Source organism: Colobus angolensis, unplaced genomic scaffold (assembly GCF_000951035.1).
Source record: "Colobus angolensis palliatus isolate OR3802 unplaced genomic scaffold, Cang.pa_1.0 Scaffold10, whole genome shotgun sequence".
Lineage (NCBI taxonomy): Eukaryota > Metazoa > Chordata > Mammalia > Primates > Cercopithecidae > Colobus > Colobus angolensis.
In genome coordinates, this window is record NW_012110919.1 from 7,470,559 (window position 1) to 7,495,355 (window position 24,797).

At 34.9% G+C, this 24,797-nt stretch overlaps 1 protein-coding gene across 1 annotated transcript in view; it reads right to left on the minus strand.

Annotated features, from left to right (window-relative positions):
• The window catches only part of CDK17 (cyclin-dependent kinase 17), a 123,057-nt gene that overhangs the window by 14,779 nt on the left and 83,481 nt on the right, over positions 1-24,797 (minus strand). The window contains exons 4-10 of the mRNA XM_011934287.1: positions 20,340-20,473; positions 18,065-18,190; positions 7,170-7,226; positions 5,742-5,856; positions 4,792-4,886; positions 4,437-4,499; positions 2,190-2,313 (exon numbers count right to left, since the gene is read on the minus strand). Coding sequence (XP_011789677.1) covers positions 2,190-2,313; positions 4,437-4,499; positions 4,792-4,886; positions 5,742-5,856; positions 7,170-7,226; positions 18,065-18,190; positions 20,340-20,473 — 714 coding nt within the window. The remainder of the gene's footprint in view (positions 1-2,189; positions 2,314-4,436; positions 4,500-4,791; positions 4,887-5,741; positions 5,857-7,169; positions 7,227-18,064; positions 18,191-20,339; positions 20,474-24,797) is intronic.

The window sequence follows — 24,797 nt, forward strand, 5'->3', positions numbered from 1 at the left end:
CCATGGTGTATATGTGCCACATTTTCTTAATCCAGTCTGTCACTGATGGACATTTGGGTTGATTCCAAGTCTTTGCTATTGTGAATAGTGCTGCAATAAACATACATGTGCATGTGTCTTTATAGCAGCATGATTTATAATCCTTTGGGTATATACCCAGTAATGGGATGGCTGGGTCAAGACCCATTTTCTACTCTTGAAAATTATCAAAGACCTAAAGAGCTTTTATTTTCGTGGATATATTTACTGATATTTGCCACATTAGAAATTAAAACAGCAAATTTTAAAATATTTTCTCTTTAAAAACACCACCCATTATATATAGCAAGAATGACATTTTTATGGAAAACTTTTTTTATATAAAAACAAAACTTAGTAAGAATGGCCTTCTTGTAAATCTCTTTGAAATCTTGTTTTTGGTGTAGAGATGGGGTCTTGCTATGTTGCCCAAGCTGGTCTTAAACTCCTGGCTTCAAGTGATCCTCCCACCTTAGCCTCTTAAGCGCTGGGATTACACCCCTGAGCCGCTATATCTGGCCTAAAGTCGATTTTAATAGAAGACAACTGGATTCCACATCTGTTTTTGCATGCGATGTGTTGTGATATGTTACTTTGATACATATCACAACATGTATCACAACAGATGAAATATACATATCACAACATACATACATATATGAAGGAAATCAGATCTCACACAGATATGAGGCTGGAAAGAGGAGGGGCATTTTAATAGCCTTTTCTGATAAACATGAATAGTCTTCTTTGACATTACATCAGAACTACAAAGTAAGTGGTCTCTTAAATGCTTTGTGGTAACAGAAATTACAATGATGAACCTCTCATACTTTTGTTGCACTAAAATTCATTGATCTATCTTGTACTTTAAATGGGTCTTTTATCCATGCATGATTCTGTAATATCATGCATTAGCCATTTGGAAAACACTGGTTCCCTAAGTCATACATTCCAAATATTTATACACTTTTTCAGCATATCGAAAAATCGTGTTAACATCAACATTGATCTTATCAGAAAAGTCTCTGAGTATTGAAAAGCCATCAAACTCAAAGCAGATCCAAATTTCCAAACTCTAATTTTTGCTTGAAAACTTGGAATTTTATTATTGGCAAGAAATATTGTCAGTTCTTGTCCTTGAAATGATAGGCTTCCTTTATTCATTTTCAGGAAAATGTCTGCCAAATACCTAAGTCTGAATAACCATAGTTTGTCTGTCAGTCATTAAGTAAAAATGGTGTCCCTTCAAATAACGGGGCTAGTTCAATTTGCACTCAAATAATCACATAAGCACTTTTCCTTGAGAGGCAACCACATTATTTCTGTGTGCAGCAAATGTGTTTTATGTACACTTCCCATTTTATCACATATAATATTAAAAAGAAATGTAGTCAAGGATGGAAATTAATACTGCTTCATCATGTACTTTTTTAAGTGTAACTGACAGTTTTCCCTTTAAGTAAATGTAGTGGTAAAGAATACAATGATGGCCTGGGCCCGGTGGCTCACGCCTGTAATCCCAGCACTTTGGGAGGCCGAGGCAGGTGGACCACCTAAGGTCAGGAGTTCGAGACCAGCCTGACTAACATGATGGTCACACTAAATATGCAAAATTAGCAAGGCATGGTGGCGCCGGTAATCCCAGCTACCTGGGAGGCTAAGGCAGGAGAGTCACTTGAACCCGGGAGGCAGAGGTTGCAGTGAGCCAAGATCACACCATTGTACTCCAGTCTGGGCTTCAAGAGCAAAACTCCATCTCTCAAAAAAAAAAAAAAAAAAAAAGAATACAATGATTTATTTTGGTGCCACTACTTTGATATATAGTTTTATGTGTTATTACTTTGGGATCATCATTGCAAGTATTAACACAGTGAAAAAGGCAAATAACCGATGGTACAATTTTGGTAATATATTTACATTTAGAGGCCTCCTACAAGGGTCTCAGGAGCCCTAGGGGTCTATGTCCACATCTGAGAACAGCCTGTGCCTTTTAGAATTTGCTGCTAATAACCAACATAAATCACCCACCAAAGTTCTGTCAAGTATCTTATTCTGTGGGCCACCAAGACAATTTCCAAACCCACATAAAAGCAATGGCATATTATGACAGTGGTTGATCTTTTAAATTTAAGAATCTGGAAGTACTAATAAATATCTCATACATTCCATACCAAAATCTGCTAGCTTTAATTCTCCTTTTTCATTAATGAGGAGGTTCTGTGGTTTCAAGTCTCGATGCAATACCTTTCTTCTATGGCAATATGCCAAACCACGTAGAATCTGGTACAGGAACAGCTATAAAAACAAATAAATAAAAATTAGTCTTACAGATGAGACATGCTTTAGTATAAGCATAAATGATGGTAAGGAGAAAAGCAACTGGCCTAGAACATTGTAACAGGAAAAAGAAAGTAATTGCATCCGTAAGTACAATGTCTATTTCCTTTTATAGTGGCTTTCTGAATTTAATAGTTTATTATTCTATTTGAAGCACCCACTTCTTTTAGTCTAACAGTATCTATGAAAACATTTTTTAAAATGAAACTTCCTCCTAGCAGTTAACAGTTGATTTACTGTGGAAAATGGCTTAAAAAACATATCCTCATAAACTTACAGGCCTACTAAGGTTTACATAGTTTAATTATAAAATTCTGGCAAAACAACCAACCAACCCCCCTCCCACTCAACGCTCCTTAAAAAACAAAAAGAAAAACTCTGATCTGGGGCAGTGTCTTTAAAATAAGGCACTGGAGTTGGTGATTTTATGAAAAGTCTGAGGTATCAAAGATAATGCTGCTGCACAGCTCTGGCAAATTACTTACTATAAAAATAACCTAAACCAGCTTCTATCACCCACCTCTTGGGTACTTTACTTTCAGCACGTCCTACTCAGCCTTCAAAATCTACTGTGATTCACAAAGCGACATTAGCCCTATAGTGTTCTGAACGACTCTGAAGAAAGCAATTCCTATAAGGCTAATGGCAGGGTTTTAGTTGTAGATTTTGGTAGAAAGAGGATTCTGGAACACATAAGACCTTTGATTCTCTGGGGTTAACAAAAAGAACCTCAAGTACAGAGGATTCAAGAGTTTCCCCTCAGTTCATTTGTAGGTGAAAAATAGAGCATCAGAACACTGAGGCAGCCAAGGCAGCAGGTCAATGGTATGCCTGAATGAATTCTCTGTGCCAGTCTCTGCAGTCTACATAATTACATTTTTAAAACTCTAAAATTACTATAAATGAATTCCTGTTACACTTTGTATTTTGAAAGTATAAAGGCCACTTAAACAAATAAATAATAAAATGCTTTCCAACTTAACCTAATCATGTAAACCTGGCATTAAAGAAATAAATGTCTCAACATTTGTGAAATTATCATCATTAAGGACCTTGTTTTATTTTCAAAATATTGCTAATAAAAAGCAGGAAAAACAAAATTAAAACCAAAAAAAGATACAAAATGACAGTTATAACACTTTGCAAACAAAAATGTAAAATATGATGAAAACAACCCTGACAATATATATGGAAGTACATTTAAAGCCCTTTTTAAAAATCCTTAGCAATGTGTTATCCATATGTTCTGAGTTGTCTTTTAGTAACAGAAACTGGCTCTCTTTTATAACCACCAAACTTAATATTTTTTTTAAATGTAAGTTTAAAATTACTACCTACAGAATTAGAAATGTCTGAAGTGCACAGCTGTGACAGCCTATTTTCAGAATAGGTTCTTACATATTGTTGACTAAGTTTGGATAAATAAATCTTTGCTAAATTTGGATACACCACTCAGGTCAAAGAAACCTACTATAAGAATACAAAGTATGTCTGATGCTGTTACTCAGTTGATAACTTTTGGGTGTCATCTGACACTGATTTTATGGCAAACTTTTTTAGCATTAAATTTTTAAATATGTTGTAGTAAGAAAACTTACCAATTATCTTACTCTGCTTCCTAACAGTACAGATTGGCATTTCCAGCATAGGGTTCACAAAACCTGCATGTTCTGGCCTTATTCATTAGTCCTGAAAAGTTGTTGTTTTATAATTAAATACCATTTATTTGGTGAGTTCACTATTTAAAGAAGGCCTTTCACAGAATGCACCCATCATTCGTATTTATTTTGATTTTTTTTTTTTAAAAGCAGAATATACCTGTACATATATTCTATATTAGGACAATCAGTTGTAATGTGAAATGTCAAAAGAATAAAGTAGTTCTACAAAAAGGTCTGATCCTAAGAAAGCTACAGTATAGTCAACAGAAGTTCTGGGTAAATATTGCATGTTCAGACGACAATAACCTATAAAGGCCAAACAGAAAACCCTGAAAAAGAGTTATGAGGCTGGTACATTTCATTATATAATGGTTCACCTCTGCTTTAAACAAAATTTTAAAATTACATACGAAAACATACCTTTACGTTGTGCATACTCATGATGTTTCCACAGTCATCCATGTACTGTTTCAGGTCTTTATCCTGGAAAAAAACAGTACTCCGCTATGTGATACACAGTTTTCAGAATGTTGTGACTGGTTCACTTAATAGTGTTTTTCAAAATATGTCGTTTTTCAAGAAAAGATATTAGATGCGCCATACACATAATTTAATTAAAAACTGATAACTAAACAATAAAGTTCCTTGGGCTGTTAAAAAGTCCAATTTATCTAACCACAGCTGCAGTTTAAAGAAAAATAAAAAACAAACTGAAAGTCCAATTTACTATGTTTTTCTAAAGCAAAGTTAAATACTGAATTTTTATGATGCTTACCAGATACTCAAACACCAAAGTCAAAGATTTATCTGTGTGAACAATGTCATGTAAGGTTACTATATTTGCATGTTTTAAATCCTTTAATAGTGAAACTGCAAAACAGAAAAAGAAAGACAATTGTTTAGTCTATGGTAGTCTTTATAAAAACCTGAAGTAAGTTGAACATATGAACCGATTAAAAGATTCTCTTAAGTTCAGGTCTTGGGTGGTGGCTCATGCCTATAATCCCAGCACTTTTGAGAGGCTGAGGCAGGCGGATCACTTGAGCCCAGGAGTTCAAGACCAGCCTGGGCAACAGTGCTATTAAAAAAAAAAAAAAAAAAATTCTCTTAAGTTTAAAACAATAATTTACCAAGGGGATTGGTTGTAAAAATTTTCATGGAAATCAATTTTTTCTTTTCTTTTATACTACCGGGTTTGATGTAATAATACTTAAAATTGTCCCCAATATTATAATATTCTCCATATCACCTTCTGTATTTTTCTTAAATGTTAACTTTTGAAACTTCTGGGATTAATTTAGGTATAAAGTACACGGAACCATTTTTCCCCTCCACATTACTAATCGGTTGCCTCAAGCCATTTTCTGAATAATATTTTCTTTATAAAATGGTACTATGATATAAATATGTTTACATACTGTTTTTTAATTTATTTAGTTTATCTGGCTAATTTATAGTTACCATGTTCCCCATGTACCAATGTATAACATTTCCCTATGACAAATAGTTGTCTATGATAGTGATTTTTAATGAATGCAGATTTCATAAGTTATACACTAATATAATTCCTTTCTTGTGAATATTTGCTTTAGAAATTAGCTTTTTAAAGGTTTAATTATATCTTCCAGTCATTTATTACTTGTATATCTGAGCTCTTTTTACTTATAAAAAATAAACTCTTATTCCACCACTTTGATTTTAAAATGTTCTGTATAATTATTATACCTTCTCTTATAGCTGTGCAGGGTGCACCTTCTTCATGTTCCAATCGGATCTCTTTTAATGCCACCAAATTCTCTGTCAATTTACTTCTTCCTTTATACACTGTTGCATATGTACCCTATAAAATATATTTTTAAAGGACACATCAAAAGTATCATAAGAGTCTATTTAATACCATCCTATAATAAAGAGCTCTACCTGAACTTCTAATTTCTAAGCATTGTTAAATTCCATCTTGCAAAGAAAAACACACAATGATCAGCCTTGGCTTTTCTTACAGCAAACAGGACTTTCAGTTCATATGCACAGCTTCCATACTTCTGTAACACTACAGAGTGCCTCAAGAGTATAAAAACATAGACAGAATATTTACTTTTTGTACTTTATTTCAGATTAACAATTAGATCAACAGCTTTAAAATCAAAGATGCTTTACCTGCAATGGTATATGGAGACTGGAGACTGATGGACACTAATTGAACATATTAATTGAAAAATGAAAACGTAATATACATATTGTTAAATCATATTTTTTTTTTTTTTGAGATGAAGTTTCATTCTTTCACCCAGACTACAGTGCAAGTGGCACAATCTCGGCTTGCTGCAACCTCCACCTTCCGGTTTCAAGCGATTCTCCTGACTCAGCCTCCTGAGTATCTGGGATTACAGGCGCCTGCCACCACGCCTGGCTAATTTTTGTATTTTCAGTACAGACGGGGTTTCACCATATTGGCTAGGCTGGTCTCAAACTCCTGACCTCGTGATCCACCCGCCTTGGCCTCCCAAAATGCTGGGATTACAGGCGTGAGCCACCGCGCCCGGCAATCATAAAAATTTTACCCATGTTTCTAGACTTTTCAGAATCTTTGTACATAAACTCTCCTTTAAAAAACAAGGATCTCTTCTATCATTTCCAGGACAGCCCTCAAGATCCTTTAAGGCGTCCCTATTATTTTCTTTGCCCTTTCTTACTATAGGAGGTAGGCCACTTCTAAATCAGTAGTACCAGTAGCAAGAACAAGAAAACCAAGATCTTAAGAATTTCCTTAACCTTCAAAAAATGTGTTTTTATCTTTATTCTGATTTTTCACAGGTCTGAACTCATGCAATTTCCCATAATGGCATGGACAGTAGACTGCCAGTGGACTAAGTGACAAATGCCTACTTTGTTATCAAGAAAACAATAAAAATTTGCCGCAATAAAAATTTCAAAGCTATGAAAAAAAATCCATTTCCTCTCAAACTGATGGGAAAATTTCAAGAATTGAAGACTCTAACTCCTAGAAACTCTGTTACCTTTCCAGAACAAGTATATAATCTTGTACACATCAGTATTTATATTTTTTCCAGGTTAACAAAAACTGTGGAGTAACAGAGAATGAAGAATAAGAAAAAAATGTGTCTTACATTTTTGAAATAAATATTTACTTACCTCTCCAAGCTTTTCCAATTTGATGTAGGTTTCCATTTTTCCAAAGCCGATTTCTGACTGAAAAGTAAACAATGATAAATTTTGTATTTATTCTTTTTTTTTTTTTTTTTTTGAGACAGCGTCGTCTCACTCTGTCGCCCAGGCTGGAGTTTGGTGGCACAATCTTGGCTCATTGCAACCTCCACTTCCTGGGTTTGAGTGATTCTCTTGCCTCAGCCTCCGGAGCAGCTGGGATTACAGGCGTGCACCACCTCGCCCAGCTAATTTTTGTATTTTTAGCAGAGAGAGGGTTTCAACACGTTGGCCAGGCTGTTCTCGAACTCCTGACCTCAAGTGATCTGCCTGCCTTGGCCTCCCAAAGTGCTGGGATTACAGGCGTGAGCCACCGTGCCTGGTCTAGTATTTATTCTTAAAGTTTCAATTCATCTCTTCCTCAACTTTTGAAACTTTTCCACTCTAAAGAGTGACTAAGAATAGAAAAATCTGATTATAATCAAATGGTTGAATATCTATCAAGTTTTAAAATAAACCCAATGTTGGAACATTCAAAGGTTCAAAAATATCAAAGTTCACAATCAAAATTGTCAACCCAACCTTTATATACGTAGTTAACATTCTGTCATGAAAAATATTTTGTTTTATTCTAAGATACCACAGGCATTTTAAGATACTAAAGAATCTTATCAAGGATAACTATTTGGGATTTTCTTTTTAACAAAATTGCAAAATAAATATTTTTCCTATATATTTTCCCTTACCAATCTTAATTCCCAAGGAAGCCCTGCAAACAACAAAATACTATTTGCTTCAGGATTTCCAATCAAAATATAATGAAAAAGAAAACTGAAAATCATGCTCTACTACGGATCAGGAAATGGCAAACACAGAAGCAGCAACGTAAGTCTAATTCTGGCTACACCCTGCCACCAAAAACAAAAACAAAAACAAAACAGCAACAACCCACAACAAGAGAAAATGCTTTAAAAGTGAGTTCTCAAAAGCCTTGCTTTTAAACCTTGAGCTTGCCTGCCTATTGTGTATAGCGATAATAAATAGGGCAGATGAAATATACCTAAATATGTAATACAGACCCAATATTTAAAATGAAAAAGAAAAAACCATAACACATTTAGGAAAAAAAATTTTTGATAGATTGAAAACTAGGGACTGAGAGAGCAGAAATATTTAAAAAAGTAAAACAGAATGGGAAAATAATTTTCTTAAAGTTGCCTTCTAGTACCCCTTTGTAGATAATGGAAAAGGTAATGATAATCTAAAGAAAGATTCACTTGCTTAGAATGGTGCTAATGCCCTTAAATAAAAAGCTGGTGAAAGGAAATAATGTTTTTCAATACATAATCTCAGTTCTCAAAGGTGTCTAAATTATGCCAGATGATTAAATGCTGTGATTTAGTCAAACTCTAGAGGTCTAAATATGCAATTTTCCTTGGAACTATGGAATAAAATTAAAATAATCTTTGGTAATTAGACTTGCATCACTTACAATTTTAGACAATAGGATAAATTATCCAAAGTTGAATGGCCAAAAGTAGCAGAGGTCCCTCAAAAGAACTGTTTTTATCTTTTTGTTACAATGATATATATCATATTAAAAGCCATGTGGAAAATTACACATCCAATAGTACTTAACTCAATTTTAGTAAATTAATTAAAACTTCGGTCACAGGTATTATTGAATGAATGAAAAATTATTTTTGTACTCTTTATGTTATTTTCCTATATATGACATTTTTCATAAAACATTAAATTAAAAATGAAGTTTTACAACTATCATACACTATTCATCCATGTATTGTACATGACTCAGTATTAAGTCCTTTGCTTTCTGGTATCAATAACTACGCAAAATAAAGAAGTAAAACTACAATAGATAACATTTTAAAAATACAAGTGAAGTTTTAAAAATCAGTATGAAAAACATGGTAAATAGCCCACTATCTGGTACATGACAGTCTGATTCTGAATAATATTTTAATTCACATATGTTTTATATAGCCTATTTATATATGATCTTAAACACTTTACTTCATAAAAAAAGGCTAATTGCCAAGATCACAGAAACTAATAAAGTATCTTTATTCTGATACTTATCTCTGGAATTTATAAATCCATGAATATGGAACTATCGCATTTTTGCCATGAATTTTAAGTTTTGTGTCATCTTTTACGGGGGGGAAAAACACTATATTGAGAATAAATGCAAACTAGTATGAACAAAAGAATGAATATTCCTGAAAAAGATATTTAAAATGTCATTACAACAATGAGAAGCACACAGGAAATAAGACTGTAAGCTAGGCATTTTTTCTTCTCAGGAGTAGAGAAATTTTCTTATTAATCCTTTTATCTGGAATGAATGAATACTACTATGTTCTTAAAACATCAAACACACTAGGGTCCAATGGTTACTATGACAAAATGTCGAGGTTTGCTTTAAAGACTATGTAAATGGACTACAAATTAGACTGTAAAGACAAAAATGTATGAGGTTAGGTTTAAATTTGAATAATCAGTCTATAAAATAAACAACACTACTGAATTCCACCCATGCAGGCAGGCAGGCAGAGAATTCAGACAAAGGCACAATTACACTAGTGAATTGTCTGTCAGATCCTAATTCAAAAAGTAAAAGTGTAGCCCCCATTTTAGAAATCTCCAACTTAGGATTTAATGATTACATCAAAATAGTACTTACTGAATCTTTAAATAAAATTTTTAGAAAATTTTGCTTGCATTTTTATTTGCTGAACACGACAAGATTAACAATAGACATAATGACTAGCTTGTTGACATGCTCTCCTACAGAAATTATTCAGAAGACAGAGGACAAAGCTCATTTATTCAACATTTACCCAGCACAATGTTAGGTGCTAGAGAAGACAGATATGATTCCCACTTTCATGAGTTCACAATCTAGACTGAGTTCCATCCTAGATTATTTTAGAATATTTTAAAAGTTTCATAGAAAAAGAAATAATAGCTAAAGAAATAGCACAATAAACTTTATAATGTATATGTTGTTGTTTCAGTCTCTGTAGAAACTCAAAAACTGCCAGTGCCAACTATATTGCAAGTTGTCATGGCGGGGTATTTGGGAAAAATTTTCAATTAGCAATAACTGCGCCTTGGATAAACCTCAGGTATGATACTATCACTGCTTAAAGCTTATATTTTCATGTAATATAAAAGCCCCCTTAATGCTGTTTTCCAGACAAAGATAATTTTTTCTGATACTTCACTGTTCCAAGAAAATACTTCACTTTTTGGCAGCCCCAAGCAAATTCCTATTTAGATGACTTAGAGCATAAGCATATGAAAATTCTAAAAATATATATGTAAATTAAATTATAATTTATAATAGTATTCCTAGAATTCAGTGTAACTTGTAAGCAATACCAAGCCTTATGGGAAATTTTTTGTTTACTTTGGATCTAGCAACATAATTACTCTATCACATGCTGGAGATGCTGTTCTAACTGAGTATCCAAACAAATGAAGTAGAGGAGGTCCCCCTTATCCACAGGGGATACTTCTAAGACCACCAGTGGATGCCTGAAACAGCAGATAGCACTGAAACCTGTATGTACTAGGTTTTTCCCCATACATATCAATACACTCCTAAGATAAAGTTTAATTTATAAATTTTGCAGAGTAAGAGATCAACTAATAAAACAAATAACAATAATAATACACTGTAATAAAAGTTACATGAATGCTGTCTCTATTTCTCACTCTCAAAATAATCTTACTGCATTGTATTCACCTATCTTCAGACTGTGCTTGACCTCAGGTAACTGAAATTGCGGAAAATGAAATCAGAGATAAAGGCGAAAGCTTCTGTATGTACAGAGGATCTATAGAGGACATTTTAAGAGTGAGTATGTATTAATATATAAGAAACGGGGCCGGGCACAGCGGCTCATGCCTATAATCCCAGCACTTTGGGAAGCTGAAGCGGGTGGATCACGAGGTCAGGAGATCAAGACCATCCTGGTCAACATGGTGAAACCCTGTCTCTACTAAAAAATACAAAAATTAGCTGGGTGTGGTGGTGCATGCCTGTAATCCCAGCTACTCGGGAGGCTGAGGCAGGAGAATCGCTTGAACCTGGAAGGCAGAGATTGTGGTGAGCCAAGATCGTGCCACTGCACTCCAGCCTGGCGACAGAGCAAGACTCCGTCTCAAAACACAACAAAACCAGAAACAGCAGGGGAAGAGGGAGGCTTTTTCAAACATTCATTTCCCTCCCTGTGGGAATTACCGAGTTACTGTTAATGACAGAAATGTGTTTTATCCCTTAGACTTGGTGGGCAGGGGGAGAGACTGAGAATCTCTATTCTACTGAGTCAATTTGTCTTACAAAAATTGCTATTATCATCACCACAATACCACCTTAATCCTGTATACCTGTACATAACATGCTAAAGGTAAATTCTATGGGACTTTGAACCTCACTTCCACATTCCATCTTATCTTTCTAATTGCTGAAAAATGTAAGGACTTGACTATATTTTCTCACCTGCTCTGAGAAATAAGAAAGGTCTATATGGTCTACATTGGTAAAACCAGGAATGAAGAATCCAAACATTCATTGTTTAGGAAGGAATATGCTCTTAAAATGTAGATACCTATGTTTTTAATACAATAAGACAAATTTTTATATATGGATGACCTTCATTCTAATTGAAGCGGCACTCAGTCTCACAAAACTTCCACTGGGTGTATACCATTATCGTAAGGGCAATGAAGTGCTGATGAATCCTGACTATCTACATATAGGCTTTCCTACTATTCTAATATTTAACTAAATATGCTGAGAATATTTTATTTCTTATCAATCATAAAGTACTACTAAACAGCACTTCACCAATCCAATAGCCAGTATTTTTAACATGACATATGATCACTAAATGTAACGTGGTATCCTGGACGGGGTACTGGGATAGAAAAAGAACACTGACAAAAAATTAGTAAAATCCGAATAAACTATGGAGTTTTGTTGCTAGTAATGTACCAATGTTGGTTCCCTAGTTGTGACAAATGTATTAAAGTAATATAAAATGTTAGTAATATGGTAACTGGATATGTGATATATAAGAACTATATAATTTTTCTAATTTTTTCTGTAAATATAAAACTAAAATTATAAGTTTATATAAATAAAAAGTCAATGGAAAGGATTAAGATAAAAAATGAGAGACTGAATACACATGAGTTTATAGGGATAACAGTCTTAAGCATCCTGAAAAGATGGGATAATAAGGGGGACAACTTCTCAAAATTAAAAACAAAGAACAGAATGAGTATATGTATAGATAGATTTGCAAGTTTATTATACAGAAAAGGAGGGAGTTTCCAGTTAATGGCCCCCTTTTATTTTTGAGAGAGGGTCTCTCGCTCTGTTGCCAAGGCTGGAGTGCAGTGGTGCAATCATGGCTCACCGCAACCTCATCCTCTTGGGCTCAAGTGATCCTCTCACCTCCCACCTACCAAGTAGCTGGGACTACAAAGGCGTGCCACTATGCCTGGCTAGCTTTGTTAATTTTTTGTAAAGATGGAGGTCTCACTATGTTGTCCAGGCTGGTCTTGGACTCCTGGGCTCAAGCAAACCTCCTGCCTCAGCCTCTCAAAGTGGTAAGATTACAGGCATGAGCCACAGCATCTGGCCCTCTCTCTTTTTTGATGTAGGAAGACAGATCATCTGCTTACAGTAAGAAGAGGAAGAGTTAATCAGAGAAAGTGGAGTAGCCAGGCAACACTGGGGATCTATGCAAGGCTGATGACCATAAATTTATATTAGACCCAATGAGCCCCACTGTATAACTTCTCCAGGAAAAATGAATTGTTTCTTAATTCCTACTCAAGCAAAGGTTTTATGTTATTTTCACTACTCATTATATATTGCCATTAGAAAATATGAAAACAGGCTAGGAAAGGTGGCTTACACCTATAATGATTTGGGAGGCCAAAGCAAGAGGACTGCTTGAGGCCAGGAGTTCAAGACCAGCCTGGGCAATATAGTGTTACCCTGTCTCTACAAATAATTTATTTAAAAAAAAAAAAAAGAGAACAACACATTGAAAGTTTAAAACTTTTAGAAGACAAGGCTAAATTTTACATTTTACCTTAAAAAACATTTTATTTTTTAGATTAAGGGTATATTATCCATGGAAAAATGAACCCTAGTACACGTGAATAATATTTTTCTTTTCCTGCCTCCTTTCCATCCATCCCTAATCTTTACCCATCTCTTTTACACATAAACCTAGGGTCCAGACTTCTATGCTGAAAAACTGATCTCTTTGAAAAAATTTTTACCTTTTAGGTATATAAAGAATATATTATCCATAGATACACAAATTCTAATACATGTAAAAGAATGAATTTCTTTTTTCCCACTCGTTTTCCATCCATCCCTAACTTTCACATGCCCTCCTTCACTGCCTATGTTCAAATATAAACCTAGGGTAGAGATTTTCATTTTGAAGAATAATTTTTAATGTATTTCCAAAAAGTATGCTTTAGTAAGGTAGATGAATAATGAAATGGATGCATCAGTAAAATCCAAAACATAGCTGGCATGATTTATCTGCGCCCAGGCCAGGCGCAGGGGCTCACGCCTGTAATCCCAGCACTTTGGGAGGCCGAGGCAGGCAGATCACCTGAAGTGAGGAGTTCAAGACCAGCCTGACCAACATGGAGAAACCTCGTCTCTACTAAAAATACAAACTTAGCCAGGCATGGTGGTGCATGCCTGTAATCCCAGCTGCTCAGGGGGCTGACGCAGGAGAATCGCTTGAACCCAGGAGGCGAAGGTTGTGGTGACCCGAGATCATGCCATTGCACTCCAGCATGGGCAACAAGAGTGAAACTCCATCTCAATAAAAAAAGGGGGGAGGTAGGTAGGAACACTTAACCATAAATAAAAACTCTAATCACTTAGCATTCATTAGAGGGCACTGTTTTCCTTAATTTCATGTAGACCGTAAAAGACGCTCTTAAATGATAGCTTAAAAAATTACATGGTGATTAAATCAATTTTTACTCCCCATTGGAACAAATACAACCTCAAAATTTATCCTAAGTACCAATCTTTGCTAAAAATTGATAGCCAAAGAAAACTTTGACCTGACAATCAAATGGCAAAATCATCCCAATAAAAATGTCTTGGCCGAGCACAGTGGCTCACGCCTGTAATCCCAACACTGTGGGAGACTGAGGCAGGTGGATCATTTGAGATCAGCAGTTCGAGACCAGCTTGGCCAACACGGCAAAACCCCACCTCTACTAAAAATACAAAAATTAGCCAGGCATGGTGGCATATCCCTATAATGTCAGCTACTCAGGAGACTGAGGCATGAAAATCACTTAACCAGAGGCAGAGGTTGCAGTGAGCCGAGATCGCATCATTGTACTCCTGCCTGGGTGACAAAGTGACACTCTGTCTCTCTCTCCCGCACACACACACACACCCTCCCCCCCACAAAAAAAAATGTCTTAAGCAGTGATGCTGAATTATGATAATCATAAGCTTATACCAAAATCAAGTCTGTGTTATACTTTTTACCATATTTATATATTGGTGAATGTCAAATAACAATGTGCTCATGGTATATACAGCATAAAGTGATTTTATTTTTTTTAGAGTATGTAACCAAAATATTTTTTAGAATATCTAACTGGAATATCTAACCTGACCCACTTGGGCCAGGTGCTGTGGGGTGGCTCACACTGATAATCCTAGCACTTTGGGAAAGCAATGCAGAAGGACTGCTTGAGGCCAGGCATTCGAAACCAGCATGGGCAACACAGTGAGATGCCATCTCTACAAAAAAAAAAGTTTTTTAATTAGCTGGTAGTGGTGATGTACACCTGCAGTCCTAGCTACTCAGGAGCCTGACATGCGAGGATTGCTTGGGCCCAGGAGTTCAAGATTACAGTGAGCTATGATCGTGCTACCTCATTCCAGCCTAGGTGACAGAGTTGGACCTTGTCTCCAAAGAAAATAGTTCCATTATATAATAATATATAAAGGCTGGATGCAGTGGCTCACGCCTGTAATCCCAGCACTTTGGGAGGCCGAGGCGGGGGGATCAGGTGTTCAAGACCAGCCTGGCCAACATGGTGAAATCACATCTCTACGAAAAATACAAAAATCAGCGGGGCATGGCGGCGCATACCCATAATCCCAGCTACCTGGGAGGCTAAGGCTGGAGAATTGCTTGAGCCCGGGGAGGCGGAGATTGCAGTGAGCCAAATAAATAATAATAATAATAACAACAACAATAATGTAAAAAAGGAGATACATCAACTGCTAGCAATCCAAGAGTCATCATCAATTTCTCTTCCTTCAGGTGCAAAGTCCAACTGGATATTAGGTGGTATTTTATCCCTTCCTGGTCCCTAGGATTTATGTTTTACTTTCTATTTCCATCTGATTGCCACATCACCCTTAATTTTGAATAAATTCCTAATTCTCCCTACCTCTAGTCTTTCTGATTCATTGTTTGTACTTTTCCTAAAGCTACTGCTATGAAACAAAAATGTGATGTCAGCCTTTGTTTAAATAAATACCTTTGATGTCTTCTCATTACATGGGAAGAAGTCCAGACTCCTTGGCCTGACATCTAAGGCTTCATTCTGGATCTGTCCTGTCCGTTCAAGCCATAGCTTTTATATTATTCCATATTACCCTTCATATCAGTTCTGATTTCCCAAACATGACATACACACACAAACCTCTGGGTTTTAGTTTTAGTACATGAAGTTTCCTCTGCTTAGAACACCCTTCATTCATAGACCATTTTTAACTGACAAATTTCTGCCCATCCTTCTAGGACCAGCACAACTGCTATCTCTGTAAGTTTGTAATTTGCCAAGGCATTTTACTTCCTGCCTCTTTTGTTGTCCCAAAGCACTTTGTATGTATCTCTACTATAGGACTATCACCATCCAAAAGATTCTCACATAAACAACCACCTGAATTTATGTTAAAGTGATACTGCAATAAGAAAAGTTATCCTTTGAATAAATGGTGCTGGGTTAATTACTAAATATTAGGAAAATATATCTGTAAGACATGTAATGATAAAGGTCCTTTATACAAAATATACTGAAAAATTCGTATAAACCAATAAGAAAAGATAGAAAACCCAATAGGAAAGAGAAGAAAAACAGACTTGGGTAGTTAATTCACAAAGAGAGTATCTAAATATAAACATGTAAGAAACATATGATGAATAATAAACACATAGAAAGGTGTTCAACTTAGTCATCAGAGAAATGCAAAACAAAACCAAGAGACCACTATCAACTCACTAGAAAAGTTAAAATAATAATTTTTAAAAGACATTATCAAAAGTTGGCAAGGAGAACAACCAGAACTATTATATGCTAGTGATGGAAGTGTAAGTTGGTACAACCACTCTGGAAAGCTGTTGACAGTATCTACGGAAGCACAACATATGCATACAATATAATGCAACAATTCCACTCCTAGGTAAGCACTCAACAGAAATGCTTACATATGTTAACCAAAAAACATGCACAGCAATGGTGATAGAAGCATTATTTGGTAATAGCCAAAAACTGAAAACAACCAGAATGCCCACTGACAGGAGAATGGATAAAGTACAGTACACTCATACATGGAATTTTATGCAACAATGAAAACAAACTATAACTACACGCAAAAATAGGGCTGAACCTCGCAAACATAACACTGAACAAAAGAAGCCAACCACAAAAATAATACATATGTATAACTTACATACATACTGGGATACATATTGTGCAATATATATACAAACTTTGTATAAGTATACAATTCTATATATTTATATAAAATATATTTTAATATAATTACATATAATTACACAAAGCTCAGAAGTTGTAATAAGGATAATCAGAGAGATAATAATTACACATTTAAAAAATAAATAAGAATATACGTGAATGGGATTTTAAAAGATCCACATATCAAAATATACTATAAAAACAGTATGATCAGAACAGTGTCACACATATGGGTAAAACTAATCTTTAGCATCAGAAGGCAGAGAGTATGGCTACAGTTGAGGAAGTGAGGAATACTAAGTAAAGAGAAAGGGAGCAGCACGGGGTTTCTGAGATTTCTGAAATTTTCTTTTACTGATCCAGGTACTAGTTACACAGGTATGTTAACATTTCAAAAGTTGGTTGAGGCCGGGCGCGGTGGCTCAAGCCTGTAATCCCAGCACTTTGGGAGGCTGAGATGGGCGGATCACGAGGTCAGGAGATCAAGACCATCCTGGCTAACACGGTGAAACCCCGTCTCTACTAAAAAAAATACAAAAAAACTAGCCGGGCAAGGTGGCGGGCGCCTGTAGTCCCAGCTACTCGGGAGGCTGAGGCAGGAGAATGGCATAAACCCAGGAGGTGGAGCTTGCAGTGAGCTGAGATCCGGCCACTGCACTCCAGCCTGGGTGACAGAGCAAGACTCCGTCTCAAAAAAAAAAAAAAAGTTGGTTGAGCTGTACAATTATGGTTTGTGTGCTTCTCTGTATATCTAGTATACATTAATATGTATGTTTATCTATCCAGCACATATCTAGTATATCTATATATCTAGTATGTATTTATATATCTAGCATGTATTAATATTTACCAAAAACAAAATATACCTTAAATCCTATTCCAATATGCATTCTATTGAATGCATCTTAAGGGTTCCAATAAACCTTTAAGAATGGGAAATAATAAAATCGAGAAGGCAATATAATAAAATTTAGCTATTCCAAGGTCAAATATAAAAGTTAATTCAAAATGTTTACACCCAGAAGAATCAAACAAGCAGATCTGATTGATGGTGGAGGTACAGGAGACCAAAAACTTACTAAGGAAGCTCTACGAGACCTTCGACTCATTGGTTGGTCAAATGGTGGACTGTTAATCTGCAACTTTTCAAGATACCCATCAGGTATTCTGATGTCTGCAGGCAGCGATAACCGCTTATTTAAATCCTTAAAAAAAAAAAAAAAAGGTAATCAAAAATAGAAAAGGCAAGGGCATTTGGCTTTTGTATTCATCGGCTCTAACATATTATTTCTTAGCGATAAGTAACTGTAAAGTTTTATCGCAGTTGCAAAGTTACCTACATGGATTATATGTGATACACTCATGGCAAAAACATTTACTGTAAGCAAACGTATACAGCGAAGTGTTACCGAAATGAAATTTTGCAACCCCAGTAATTTTTAAGTCCTTTCACTGGTAAATTAAACTTGAAATTTACTTTAATATTATTATAGTAAGAATAGGCAAAGACTACCACAAACTCTGTGATCAGTTTAAATAACTAACCAAGTACATATTATAAGATCTTGTATGCAACATGGGGAAAGAGAATTATATTTATTACTGCCATGTTAATGGCATTTCTACTTTATTTAATTATACAATGCGAGCTGGGAGAAACTTGAAAAGAATCTTGCCTATAATATTATCACATCAAGAAATTTAAGCCCTATAAAAAGAAATTCCTCCTATTCATAATAGCAACCAAATCATGAAACAGAATGGAGAGGTATAGGAACTGCATAAATATTTACTGAGAAATATAAGACTTAAGTATAAAAACATACAATGCCACCAAATGGTAAGAATAAGTAATGAAAAGATACTGGTCCTCCCTATATTAATCTTATAAGTTATATAACCACTAAGAAAACACAATAAGCTTATTCTTAGAACAAAATAAAATGCCTAAAATGTATCGATAATAAACAGAAAAAAATCCAAAAACATTCTATAATAAGAAAGAGTATATGTGTATATGGGGGAGGGATACAGAAATAAGTCTTTCCAGATATTAAAATATACTCTAGATCAGGTGCAGTGGCTCAAGCCTGTAATCCTAGCACTTTGGGAAGCCAATATAGTGAAACCCAGTCTCTACAAATAATACAAAAAAATTAGCCAGGCGTGGTGGTGTGTGCCTGTAGTCCCAGCTCCTTGGGGGGCTGAGGTAGGAGGATCACTTGAGCCCAGGAGGTTGAGGCTGTGGTAAGCTGAGATCCCACCACTGTACTCCAGTCTGGGTGACAGAATGAGGCCCTGTCTCATAAAACAGAAAAAAATATATACTATAAAAAGAATATAATCTAGAGCATGCCTCCTTGGTGGTGGGGAAACAAATTACAGCTCAATGAAGAATGAGAAACTCCAGATACAGATCCTAATACTAAATAAAACAAATGATTTTAATAAAAATCATCTATAAGGTGAAGAAAAACAAGAAATATTTTCATTAGTATTGTGTCACATAAATATATCATTGATTTCAACAATTGAAAATGTTAATTTATCATTTAGAAAACTGATAAGTTTTCCTTAACTGATCAAGAAGCAATCCTTTTATAATGAAAATATAACCAACCAATAGAAGAGATACCCTAATCATCATCTCAACAGCATCAAAAAAGCAACAATACTTTTATTTCAAAACATGTTCAATTTTTTTTGCAGAAACCTATTTTAGTTTACAGTATGTACTGAAATAGCAGTCATGATCAACTTATGTCCTCAAGGTTATACCACAACACTTACAAAGCAAAGAAAATGAATTCTTCATCCTTTTACATGGAGAAATAAATGTGCTTCAGAGATTAGTAGGTATAGTGAACCACAAAGGAAAGGACACCCCCTTTTATAATACAATGCAAGAAAAAAAGCTGTGTATTTTATTTATACCTCTTAAAATTTGAAATAGAGAAAACAAAATGCTAATTACCCAAATGAATCTCAAAAATATAATTAAAATAATATTTTCTAAAAGGAAGACATTGCTAATATATCATCCTGTATTTCCAGAATTTTTGAAAATTCACTTCTCCTTAATGGAGAACCTAAAATAACGTTTCACCAAACATTAAAATAAATGTTTCACAGAATGTGAACAACTATAGTGCACATCTATATTGGGATAAAAATGTTAAAAGGTGAAATATTTGCAGACTGCAATTTATGAATGCAAAGAAGTAACTTTCTTACAAGTGTCACATGTCTTCATGAAAATTTTTAAATGGGCATTTACTCCACTTGATATGTATGTATATTAACATATACCAACACACATATTCACAGGTATATTTGTATTTTTTAAATGATTACCTCCATCGAGATCCGTCTATGTATACGATTTCTGAGACAAACACCTGTAGGTGACTGGACTTCATCAGATGATGTCCCAGAAGCTTGGTCACTCTCACCATCTGATCCCATTTTTAGATTTTCATGAACAATATCTATATCAAAAAATGAGACATTAAAAGAGATAAACTATATTCTAATATATAATTTATTATCACTATGGGTAAAATATAGAAGGCCAATAAGTAAAAATCATAGCATAAAAGTCATTTACATTCTAGGTGCCACAGGTATGCAGTTAATAGGTGAAAATATGACTCAAATGTCTTAAAATAGTAGTATGAAATTTTTTTACACTTTCAAATTATGACAAAAATTAACATTCAAGTTATTATCAAGGGTTGAGTAATATTACTATAATATAATATATTATACTGAGTTTATAATATAAACTGCAAATAATCTCTCTGAGAATGAGCCAGTGCTCTCATTTTCTAGATCTGGAAACTGAGACTTGAAAGGTTAAATGACTTTCAAAAGGTCACAAGGCTTGGACGCAGAGCTGGAATAGATGCCTGGTCATTTGCCTCTTATTTAGTATTCTTTCCACTAAATAATGTGTCACTGGGTCTATGGTCAAATGGAGCTAATTCTTTCAATATTCTTTAAAACACCTCTTAAAAGCTGCTAATGCAGTTTCTCCTCCCTGCACCCTCAGTGTTAAAAATAAAACAAAAAATTATTTGCTGAATATCTACTTTGGACGAGAATTACAAAAACAAGTTTATGATCTTCAAATACTCAAAAATCTGTTCAGAGCAAAAACATATTACAGTAAAGGTGGGTTATGGTACGTATAATAGAGATAGAAGTTAAATGGAAGTTGGGCGAGGAAGATAAATTTCATTTGAAAATATTAAAAACAAACTTATATACTGTTTTCTTTCTTTCTTTTTTTTTTTTTTGAGACAAGGTCTTGCTCTCTTGGCCAAATCGGAGTGCAGTGGCACAATCATGGCTCACTGCAGCCTCTACTTCTCAGGCTCAGGTAATCCTCCTGCTTCAGCCTCCCAAGTAGCTGGGAGTACAGACACCCACCACATCTGGTGTTTTGTTTTGTTTTATTATTATTTTATTATTTTATTTTATTTTTTTGTAGAGACAAAGTTTTGCCGTGATGTTCAGGCTCATCTTGAACTTGTAGCTATTTATGCCTAGTGTTCCATTATTGGAACGCTAAGCATGTGGGAGTTATTTATATCCTACTGCTCAAGGTCATCACCAAGGTTCGATTGCAAAAATTCAAAAAACTCCAACTTCAGGAATCCACCCACCTTGGCCTCCCAAAGTGATGGGATTACAGACATAAGCCACCACACCTGGCCAAGTTATATACTTAAATACCTGCATTTGTTAGTCATTCTCTAATAACCTAGCAAGAAGAGTATACCAGAAACAAATGCTAGATCTCTAGAACTCCTCTCTTGCCACTATTACTTTCTACACACGTATTCATTTTCCAGAAAGAACCATGTTGTTTCACGCTGCATTGCTTTAACACACTCTTTTTCTCATTTTTAAAAGATGCCTTTTCCTATTTTATCAAACTTGTGAGATCAGGCTTAGTCTTCAAAACTATGCTCATGTGTCATCACTCAGTGAAGTCTTTTCTAATCTCAGACACAGTTGACTACTGTGCCCCCACCCACTGCACTGAAGAACATTTTTTTGTGCATATGATTTTATAAGATCCTTGGGGATGGGATTTCGCTTGCTCACTTTTCTATTTCCAGAACTTAACCAACTGTCTGGCACTTAGAAGGTGCTTAACAAGTATTCAAGGGAACTGCGTATTAACTAACAATCAACGAATGGCCTAGATAACTAGATCTCTTTTTCAAATGAAGTTATATGAAATATCAATGTGTGAGACAACTGAAAATAGTATAAGTATGTTAACTTATAAAAATATTTACATATAAAATTATGAGAACTGCTTAAATTAAGGAGAAATCTGAACTCAAGGGTCTCATATCAACTCTACCTTAGAACTCACTTTATGTCTGTATTTTTGTCTTGGTTAACTCAATATTGAGAAAACTCCAATTAATATTCATAAGCAGTTGCAAATGGTAATGGATTTTTAATAGCTCAATATGTAATCTAAGAATACACTTCAGTCAGTTATGTTGAGATTTCTGGAGAAATTTTACGGTGATATGTGAACAAAAAATTAATTTGGCAGCAAAAGTAATGTATTGGTGATTAATTCCTAACCTCTTAAAATTTGGTATATAACACATCTGAGGTCACATAATCTTTTCTGTCACACCTTCAAAATGTTAAAAATAATTTAATGATGCTTTCCATTTCTAGTGAGATACGAAAATCTTCCTTTCCTCAAGAAAATGTTGACTAAAATATAATATTTTAAAACGTACAGCTGAACGTGCAAGAATGTATCAATAATACCTAGGAAGCAAAAACAAAGAGAGGACTGAAAACCCAAAGCTGTTATGCATAAACTGACTCTTATCACTGTCTTGGGAGAGGCTGCTGATCTTGATGAGAAGGTCCCTGGGTTTACCTTCCACATTGGGATAAATAATGAAGCCCTGGGTTTCTGAGTTACAAGTGAGACCTTCCCACAGAAAGGCTCAACTCCCAAAGTGCTACACCTTTGAGACTTCAAGAGTACACTTGAAAAAAAATCTGTCCTGTTGCACAAGGAACTGGATGACAAAGAAAGCTTACTAATCTCAGACTGTGAATAAATACTTGAGTACCATCTGACCCAAACAAGAAATTACTCATGTCATTAACAAACAAGTGTAGTTCTGACATGATTACCAGTTGGTATTTTCATTTCCATCAAGACAAATGTGAAACAATGAAGGCTTGTCAGAATTTTACTCATCTGTCGGGCGGAGAGGGATATCTTTGCTGATCAGGTAATGTAACAGCTGCATATGCAATACACTTTTCTCCTTCAGCACAATACTCTTTAAATTTAATCTGCATTACTAACATTTTCAATACACTGTCTTAATTCTAGAACAAACCAAGTGTGGCATTTATATGGCCCATGAGCTAAAAATGTCTTTTGTATTTTTAAAGGATTATTAAACAGAGAAGAATATGCAATGGAGACTATATGTCCATAAAACCTAAAACATTTATTACTAACTATCCCCTTAAAAAAAGGGTTTGCAAATCCCTGGTCTAGAAAAACAAGAAAACAATAAGCCAAGGCCTGATCTATAGTGTTTTCTGACTTCTTTCTCCATGGACAACCTCAGGCTACCAACATGACAACACTGAACATATGGTTGGGAAGAAATGTGCAATAGCACACCATTATATAGTGTTTTTGACTATAGAGATAGAACAGAAAAAAATAATCCCAGTGGCATAGATAATAGTTAAAAGTGATTAAAATTTAGGACTTTTGAGTATTCATTACCTTTGTTTTTAATTTAGTTTATTTGTAAACTTATATAATTTAAAAGTTAACAGCTATGTTTAACAACCAGTTTGCAAAGTTCCTGAAAATTTAACAATCGTCTCTCGTGAACTAGTGTAAGCCAACTTCAGCACACCATTCTGTAGAGATACACCTACAGAGATAAAGGCAATATGCATTTCTCATAGAAAAAAACCTCACTGTAGATAAGCTCATACTCCCAAAATTAAACAAACACATTTGGAAATAATATACTATCCCAAGAGTAAGCACATAAAATGTGCAGTAGAATAAAACCCCTAGGAGCTTCAGTAAATATAATTATCTAAGAAGACTATAAAATAGTTAAAGTGATTTTTAAAATCAAAACATAATAGGACAGGTGTGGTGGCTCATGCCTGTAATCCCAGTACTATGGGAGGCCAAGGCAAGTGGATTACTTAAGTCTAGGAGTTCAAGACCAGATTGGGCAACATAGCGAGACCCCGTCTCTTAAAAAAAAAAAAAAATTAGCCAGGCGTAGTGGCATGCACAGGTAGTTCCAGCTACTCAGGAGGCTGAGGTGGGAGGATCATTTCAGCCTGGGAGGTCAGGGCTGCAGTGAGCCTCAATGGCTCCATTGCATTCCCCTCCAGCCTGGATGACAGAGTGAGACACTGTCTCAAAAAAAATAAAAATAAAAACATAAGACATCATCAAAAAAGGCCAGAGGAATAAACAAATATAAATGGAAACTTGCAAATTTTTTTTCTTGGATATTTAAAGACGTAATGACAGAAGAAGAAACAATTCGGCTGATAACCATATATACTAATCATTGCATTAGGCTTTATATGGTGATGATCTGAAAAGTTACTGAGGCATGACCCTAAAATAAACACCATCCCAAATTGCCATTCATCTTGAAATACTGTATCCATTTATTATGGGTTTCATTTCCCTCCTGATGGACAGGTTTTTCAAATATTACTTCTCTGTACTGTCAGCACTACTACTTCTCTAGAACTTTCCATCTT